The 8,916-nt window shown below is 41.0% G+C and overlaps 1 protein-coding gene across 3 annotated transcripts; it reads left to right on the forward strand.

The window, feature by feature from the left end:
- The first annotated feature begins 455 nt into the window (after positions 1-455).
- LOC102017185 (arylamine N-acetyltransferase 2) lies at positions 456-8,459 on the forward strand. Of its 3 annotated transcripts, none has more exons than XM_005373601.2 (2): positions 456-517; positions 7,197-8,459. In XM_005373601.2, the coding sequence occupies exon 2, from the start codon at positions 7,203-7,205 to the stop codon at positions 8,073-8,075; it is 873 nt and encodes a 290-aa protein (XP_005373658.1). In that variant the 5' UTR covers positions 456-517; positions 7,197-7,202; the 3' UTR covers positions 8,076-8,459. The 3 variants fall into 3 exon arrangements, with proteins under 3 accessions (XP_005373658.1, XP_005373659.1, XP_013369030.1); XM_005373602.2 differs by lacking the exon at positions 456-517 and adding an exon at positions 524-678; XM_013513576.1 differs by lacking the exon at positions 456-517 and adding an exon at positions 2,442-2,809.
- Positions 8,460-8,916: the final 457 nt, after the last annotated feature.

Consider the following 8,916-nt stretch of genomic DNA (forward strand, 5'->3'; position numbering starts at 1 on the left):
GTACAAATTTCAGACATATTACACAGGGACAGTATGGCAAGATAAATGAGAATGAGGTGAGGAAAGGAAGAATGAAAAGTGAAAAGAGAGAGACCTTATAGGAGCTGATGAAGACAATGTGTCATAAACTGGGAGTGTAAATAAAATCCTCCATCTCCTGCATCCCATAGGTTAGGAGATCTGCTGTACCTCTCCAAACTCTGACCTTCCACATCATACATCGGATCTCTGGCCTGAGGCTCCCAGAGAACAACAACTATGTGCAAGGTCTTCACCCTTCATAGCCTGAGGCATGAGGTTCAGCAGTTAATATAACTCAATTCCTTTCCAAAGAAGAACTCCAAGAACGCCACAGGAGCAACTTGGGGCCACGCAACTACATTTCCCAGAGATCCCTGGGCTGATTCTAACCAGACACCTGGGGCGGAGACTTCAGAAAGCCAATGAAAAACTTCTGAGGACTTAGGAAGAAGCAGGAGTTCTGCCTGCTTCCTGGTTGCAGTTCCGGAGCCCTGGGGTAAGTGGAGCTCCCGGACTGACTTGGTTTGTACTTTGTAATTGGAGTGAAGTCTGATCTCAGCAGAGAGTTTCAGAGACTAGATTCTATTTTGACTCTTAATTTCAAGTTCTAAACTTTCTTCAGAATGTTTGGATGGGAGATATGTGGGATCTAATGCTGTAAGTACTTTGGTATGTAGACCCTTGTTTCAAACCGAGTTAGAGTCCTAGCTGCACATTCTCCCAGTGAGAATTGAAGGAAATCATTTAGTTTCTCTCAAACTCTGTTTCCCCATTGGTAAAGTAGAAATGAATAGTATGACTTTCTTAAACGTTTATCATGAGGGTTAAGTAGGAATATTAAAAGATAGCTGCGTCTAAAGGAAATTCCTCCCCTAACTTTTCCTCATCAGTACTTTTCATAGTGATGTCCACCGTCCTAGATCTCTAACAGAGTGTATCCCACATGGCTCAGTTAATCCTACAGGGAGCAGTCTCATAACAATTGCTGCTTCCTTAAATTAATGGTTTAGAAATCTCCCAGTGATCTCAAGTATCCAGGAAGGCTGGTGGATATTATCTGTAATCACTAGAGGAGTTCTTGGGGAAATTTTATACATTGGAAGGAGGCTTAGTTGGGAGGGTCTCCAAGAGCTGTCAGTGACCATTTTCACATTTAGTCCCTTTAGGTAGGCATCATCCAGAGCACAAACAAGACAGTATAGCAGCAAGAAAAGAGCCGCAGGAGTTAGTAGCCTGGTAGATGCTGCTCTGGCCTCTGACAGGATGCCCACAGTGTCCATACACTTCCTGGCTCCTTTCTGATACACTGTTCTTTCCTTACCGAGGCCCCTCCTTTATTGTCTCAATACTCTAAGGAGATGACTTCATCCTGTCCCTCTGAAGGAACTTTTTAACTGTCATCCTCTAGCTACTTCCTGCCCAGAGGCTTACTTAGTGTAGTCTTCCCTGACTGCAGCCTGAGCTGCAGTTTCGCTTTTGATTTGTCTTCCTTGTCTGCTGCTGTCACCCCTCAACACTGTCCCAGCTGCTGGGAGTCATGGCAGAGAGGCAGATGCCCTGTACACTGAGGAGGATAGTTGAATCATGCGCTTTGCATATGGCCAGCAGAGCTGGAACTTTTCCACCCAGATTCTCTAAGGGCTTGTTAGGTGTGGTGTCATTGCTAAGCATTTCACTGTGGAAAAGAACAAAGAAAACATAGAAGGAAGAGAGAAAAATACACATGCAGGTCAGAAGTGACTCACTACTTCTCCTTGGAGTTTCCACTCAGTAATGACAGAAGTCCACGCAGAAGGTGCAGAAGATTCCATCTCAGGCCCCAACTCCTACATGAGTGCTGCTTGTAACCTTAATTTGACAGCAGCATCTTATGGGAGGTCTCCCTCTGGATCAGTCTCCTTTTAATTCCTCTGTACTTGGCTCCTGCTCACACCTGCATTTTGGAAAATCAAGGGGTTTTTTTAGCCAAAACTAAGAACCACTGTTGCACATGAAAGAGGCAGAGAAACTAGGACTGAGAATCAAACAATAGGTTCTGCTTGTCAAGCTACTCTTGACAGTCTTGTGATGGAAGTGCTGTGTCATTTAGGGATCAGTTGCATCAGTTTGTCTAATGACAATATATTGACCACAGGCCCAGATAACATTTGTAAGATCTGCAGAAGTGAGCTAAACATTCACAGGGGAGCAAGACCCTCTAGAAGTTGCTTCCTTCTGTATGTTTCAGCTTTCTGCTCCCAAAATGAACACCAAGGTGACCTGAGTTCAGTTCCCCCACACTGGACACTGGGACAATGATCAATGTGCTAGTGACTGAGGGAAATTCTGGGAGAAAGTCAGCTGTGCCTTCATGTTAATTATTGATTCCAAGTTTGTTCCGTGCAGCTCAGTAGTATGCTCTTGTCCTTCCAGCTGGTGGAGAGGCTGAAGTGAGAGGGTTGCAAGTTCGAGCCCAGACGGCGCAACTCAGCATGACCTTGTTTCCAAAAAATTAAAAGGGCTGAAGCTGCAGCTCAGTGGTCGAGTATTTGTATACAATATGTGAGGACCTAGGTTCAATACCAATTATTGAAAAAAAAATCAGTCCAGACTGAAGGCAAAGCAGCTCCGCTAAAGGACCTTGTTCCAACAAGCTATTGTCCCTGGGCTTCTCTGACGGGACAATAATCTCTGCAAATCCAACAATCAGCAAAACAGGGCAAGGCAATTTCAGGAGCGCTTGGTCCTCCAAGAGAATCTTATGTACAGGCCCTTCACGGTAACAAGACAGGCCGGACCAGGGAAACAGGCAAGTGGTAACAGAAATATAAAGGATTGCGGTGTCTTAACAGAAAGCATTTTCCCCCACACTAACTTCAGTCCTGAAGATTCATCACCCCCATATGCCCTCAGCAGTCCCCTAACCAGAATTCATGATTCTGTTATCTTTTCATACCCGTGATGGAGAGGAAGCTCTAGGGGTTCCATGTGATTCTCAGTGTATTTAATTATTTTTCTTAAAGTACTTTAGACTGGGAGTGTACTCTGATTCTTTCATGGCTCTATTTCTCCCTCTGATTATACCTACGTGATTCTGCTTTACAGTTCAATAATTTAACGTGACTGTGTTCTGTTATGAAAATTGTCATTGGAAAACCAGTGGACTGAACATTTCCACTGCTTATGTTGTCAAGGTGAACAATAAAAGGATACTCGATATTTCTCCTGTCAGAGGCCACCAAGTAACTTTCACTCTACCAAGTACATTTTTTTGTTGCTTTCTGTGGATTTCTTATAAAAGTCTCTCTTTCCTCTTCTCCTCCTCTTTGTCCCCCTCTTTTCCATCCCCATTTCCCGCCTTTAACATTGAATTGCTTGGAGTCTGCTGTTGTCTAATTCCTGAATTGCAGTCTACTCCAATAAGCTCTTTAGAATGTTCATGTACCTGAGTCTGTCACTTAACAATTCCCGTGCTGACAGTACTGGATCAGATCTTCTCAGTCTGGTCCTTCTCAGTCTTCAGATTTAATTTTCACTTACTTCTGGTTCTGCAGAGCTGAACTAGATTTTTCAGCAGCCTATCAATTCATCATCCAACACTCACAGCAATTCTTCATGGTGGCCTGTGTCTTAGTTTTCCTTTTGATTTCCTTCTTCACTGGCCACTAAAGGGCAAACACATTATCAGAACCACTTATAGCTTTTGTCCTTCTCAAATTCTTTCATGTTCGAGGTTGTCTTTATATTTATGTCTCTATCTCAATTCACATAACCCTAACAGTAATACTTGAGCATTGGACTTTCCTGCAGTGCTTTGTAGACATTGCTCATTTACCTCATTTTAGATATTTCTGTAGAACATTCTGCTGCCTACCTGGTATTTTCTTTATCCCGAAGTCTGTTCTTTCTCTACCATATGCTTCAGTAATTCTTTTTAATTTTAAATTTCAAAAATTTAACAAGAATGTATTTCAGTGTCAAGCAAGTATAATCATACTTTCCTGAATTGTCTTGTCATCTCCTACTGTTTCATTTCTGGAAAATTTTAGATAGATAGATAGATAGATAGATAGACAGACAGACTGACTGATGATAGATAGAGATATAGCTATATATATAGCTATATCTTTTATGTCTTTTGTATTACACCTTTGAATTCTCCTCTCCAGAAGCACGAAGTGCATTGTCTTTGTAACTGTTTATTCTGGATGTTTCTCCAAACCTTCGTGGGAAGTGATGGCATCATAGGGGTCTCACGTTCAGCAGTGCATCAGTCCCCTGATGAGGTCATAGCCAGGTGTCATGTGAGGAGGTGAAGCCAGGTTGGAGCAGGTGGTCCACTGGGAACCTGGCCTGGAACGGTCCATCTCCCTCCTTCCTCCCTTGATCTCTCTCCCTCTCTCTGCTTCCAGTCACCATGCCATGAGCTCTCTCTCCTCTGCCAGGCCCCCCTGCCATGCTGCCCTGTCTTGGAGCCAGCTGACTATGGACTGAAACATCTACAAACTTTGACCCAATGTAAACGTTCCTTCCTTTCATTTGTGGATGTTGTGTATTGTGTCTCACTAATGGGAAAGTATCGCAGTCTTCTTTCCGCTGTTATTAGCTTCTGCCTGACCTTTGGAATGGCTACTTTTTCATAATCTTTTACTCTCAATATATATTTTTTTTTCTTAAAATTACTTGGGAGGGCCTGGGGATTTAGCTCAGCGGCAAAGCGCCTGCCTGGCAAGCGCAAGGTCGTGAGTTCGGTTCCCGGTACCGGAGAAAAACAAAAAAAAACAAAAAAAGAGAAAAAATTACTTGGGATACTTTGTATACACATCTATATCTATACATATGTATAGATATAGATACAGTACTCTCTTTATCATTACTTATGTATTACCTCTGTGTTCAGTGAATTTTCTGTGTTCTCAAATCTTTCTTTTCACAAACCAGATTATTTTTCACCTTTTTTATTAACTTTCTTAAATAGGTCCATTTTTAAATGCTGTATCCTGCCATGTTCCTCAGAAGAATTTCTTTCTATTCATTTTTCTTCTTGCACTGGTTGCATTTTTTGGCATGTAAGTTTTACATGTTACATCTTCTCTTTTAATCCCAGTGTCATACTATATTTTGATCGGTTTTTGCATCATATTCCTGTGCATAGAGCTGTGTCTCCACTGAGTTTTCTCTGAGATCATTTCTTCTGTGTTCTGTCCCTGCATCCCCAGCTATAGCTTCTGTCCCATCTAAGAGAAGCCAGGTGTTACCACCACGTACTGCACTTTGCTGTATCTGCTAAATGCATTGGTAGTAACCACCGGCATGGAACATGCTTCAATCTGCCTTCCTGTTGCCATAGAAATCATCTGAATGGTGGCTTCCACGATGCCTTGGAGGGGCTTCCCGAACTCTGAGCTTACACCTTTCAGGGTGCCTTCCATCTCCCATCATATTACTTCCTGCACCCTTGCCAGGGAAACTCCGTTGTTCACCGTTTTGTCAGCTCTGTCTGTTCTTGCTGATTACATGTTCTTTATAAGTGGTGGTCAGTGAAACTACCCTTTAGTTTTTGAAGAAAACATCATATGTATTTTTTGCAACTATCTTCCTGATCATTTTTAGAATTTGTGCCAGATAGAAGAAATATTCTGAGACTTCTGAACTAATACTGACAATCCACCAACATTGAGCTTAGCAGAAGAGTACAAAATGCCTTCCTAGGGGTTCTCAATGGGCTCTGTGAGTGCGCTCGCTCTGCTTTCCAGAACTGTCCTGTGTCAGTGGTCAAACTGAATCGAAGCTCTGTTCCTGCACAGAGATGTTACCAATCTATGTGGAAAGCAAATAATGTTTTCACTCATCTCTTTCCGTGGCAGCTACTTTCCTAGTGCCTTCTCATTGCATCATATTTTAAGAATACAAAATGTTTAACATTTATTCACAGAATACCATAATTTGCCTACAGCATGTTGTTAGTATAGAGATTTCCTAACAAATACTGACTTCAATCTAATGGACCTGAAATTATTAAATTCCCCAGTGCAATACTTTATCATTAAAAGAGAGTACCAAAGCCACCACAGTAAAGAGGGGTGGGATTAGTGATGAAGGTTCACAGAGGAAAGAACAAAAGCTTGAAAACAAATTGTACAATTTGCAAGGAATAGTAGGGAATGGTCGCTGAAACAATAAGTGGTCCATTGTGTATAACGCACATTTTTCTCTAGGTCAGTGTTCACCTCTCTTCCACATATATTCTGTAGATTCTGGTGAAGGAACCAAAGAGGTACTGGGGAAGTTTGGCCATTCTTATTCTCTGAGCCAGATTGCTAGAGATTTAGTTTGTACAAATGTGAAGAGAAGGTGGTGTAATTAAGGATAAAAAGGTATGCAAAGGTTCCGATAGATTAATGGGAAATGTAAACATAAAGAACATATCCTCAGATGTAATTCACTAATTTTTCAAATTTTAATGAAGCTTTATTCCCTCTTTGGTCTTGTGGATTAGATTCGAGCACAAAGGCCCAAACAGTGCTTGATGAGTGAATGAATGAATGAATCAAGCAATCAATGACTGAATCAGTGTAAATCTTTAAGTGGAGAAATGATTTTTTTTTAGCTAAAGAGTAACTTAAGAGAGTGAGTTTCTATAAATACCGTCTACTCTGCTGAATAATTTACCTGCTCCTCTGAGGTAGTGGTTAGAAGCCTTATTTATTTTTTATTCATCTATATTCATTCATTCATTTATTTGCGATGAGGTCTCTCTGAATCATTCAGACTGGCCTAGAACTCACAGTGGCCCTTCTGCCTCAGCATCCTGAGTGCTGGTATTATAGGCGTGCATCACTATGCCTGCTTTAGAAGCCTATTTTAATGTATACTAACTAGAATATTTTTTTTTATTTTCTTCTATCAATGAGAAAACCACATATAAGGTATTTATCTTTTTGCTCATTATTTCACCTCTACTTGTAATATCTGATACTGGAAAGTTGAAAGAAATTATAAAACATTTGTGCTAGGGTCACTGAGAATATTCAATGAAATTAGAAATGTAAATTAATTCATATGGAATTATTATGCATATTTGTAACCATTGCTTATTTTTACATGTTTAAAATGCATTCGAGCTATAATTATACTTCTGAAAATCCTAGCACAAAAGTAGTAACATTTCTTCTTGGTTTCTTTTCCTTGCTCAGGGGACCATGGATATTGAAGCGTACTTTGAAAGAATTGGTTATAAGAACTCTAAGAAGAAATTGGACCTGGAAACATTAACTGACATTCTTCAGCACCAGATTCGAACCATTCCCTTTGAAAACCTTAGCATGCATTGTGGAGAATCCATGGAGCTAGACTTAAAGGCTGTTTTTGATCAAGTTGTGAGAAGGAACCGGGGTGGCTGGTGCCTCCAGGTCAATCATATTCTATACTGGGCTCTGACCACAATGGGGTTTCAGACCACAATGTTGGGCGGATATGTCTACAACACCCCAGCCAATAAATATAGCAGTGGTATGATTCACCTTGTAGTACAGGTGACCATCAGTGGCAGAAACTACATTGTTGATGCTGGCTTTGGACGCTCCTATCAGATATGGGAGCCTCTAGAATTAATTTCTGGGATGGACCAACCTCAAGTGCCTGCCATTTTCCGCTTGACAGAAGAAAATGGAATCTGGTACTTGGACCAAATCAGAAGAGAACAGTACATTCCACACCAAGAATTTCTTCATTCTGATCTTCTAGAAATGGGAAAATACCGGAAAATCTATTCTTTTACTCTGGAACCTCGAACAATTGAAGATTTTGAATCGATAAATACTTACCTTCAGACATCACCAGCATCTGTGTTTACAAGCAAATCCTTTTGTTCCTTGCAGACACCTGAAGGGGTTCATTGCTTAGTGGGCTGGACCCTCACCTCTAGGAGATTCAGTTATAAGGACAATGTAGATCTGGTAGAGTTTAAGACACTGAAAGAAGAAGAAATAGATGAAGTATTGAAAACTGTGTTTGGTGTTTCGTTAGAGAGAAAACTTGTGCCCAAACATGGTGATCGATTTTTTACTATTTAGGGTAAGCAGCAGCAGTGATCTTCCATGCACTATATATAATCAAACTTTTGTCATAAAAATTTCAAACATGAAATGTGTGATTGATGGAAAAATAGGCCCTGGTATGTTGAATATCAAGATCACCAATGATGAATGGATGATTTGTTGTTTCCTCCCCACCCTTTGGACATGGTACAATTTATCCATTAAATGTCAACATGCATAAAGGAATGATGTTGGAGACCAGGCTGTGTAAGGGTTAAGCTTCTGAACACAGTGCTCTCTGAATATATTGGAAAGCTCCTACTGAGAGAGCTCTGAAGTCAAGATAATACCACAGCTGATACAGCCAAGCACTGGACTCATGACAGTCCCTATAGAAGAGCAATAAAATTGTCAACCTTAGTGATGAGACAGTTGTCTTAAATGACAAAAGTTACCGTTTGGAGAAGTCTTTGAACAAATTTCCCAATGTCCTGATCAGTTCCTACCTGGCCTCAGTATCCTCTTCCTTTGTTTGAAAATCAAATAATTATGAGCTGTAATGGGAAGCTCTTTTTGTCGTCTTTTTGAGACAGGATCTTCCTATGCAGTTCAGGCCAGCCTTGAACTCACTTTGTAGCCCAGGCTGGCCTTGAACTCACAATGATCCTCCTGCCTCAGCCTCCTGAGTGCTGCAATTACAATGTGAGCCACCACACCCAGCTGTGAAGCAAGAAGCTCTTGTCTTTACTCCCAGAGAGTTTTGTCCTTCCTGGAGCCCCTAAATCATATTCCATTGTCTCTGTTTATTTAAGCCATTCATCAGACACTTGTTTTAGGAGATCAGGCTAGGTCAAGTCACTGATAGAATAACTTTTTA

This window comes from Chinchilla lanigera, unplaced genomic scaffold (assembly GCF_000276665.1).
Source record: "Chinchilla lanigera isolate Chin_1 unplaced genomic scaffold, ChiLan1.0 scaffold00002, whole genome shotgun sequence".
In the NCBI taxonomy this organism is placed as follows: domain Eukaryota; kingdom Metazoa; phylum Chordata; class Mammalia; order Rodentia; family Chinchillidae; genus Chinchilla; species Chinchilla lanigera.

What these genes read in the sequence shown, in the direction of transcription:
- LOC102017185 (XM_013513576.1), top strand. Translation starts at nt 2,762, where the DNA reads ATGTACAGGCCCTTCACGGTAACAAGACAGGCCGGACCAGGGAAACAG. An exon ending in AGGCCGGACCAGGGAAACAG is followed by an intron (nt 2,810 to 7,196) that starts GCAAGTGGTAAC and finishes TTCCTTGCTCAG; the next exon opens with GGGACCATGGATATTGAAGC.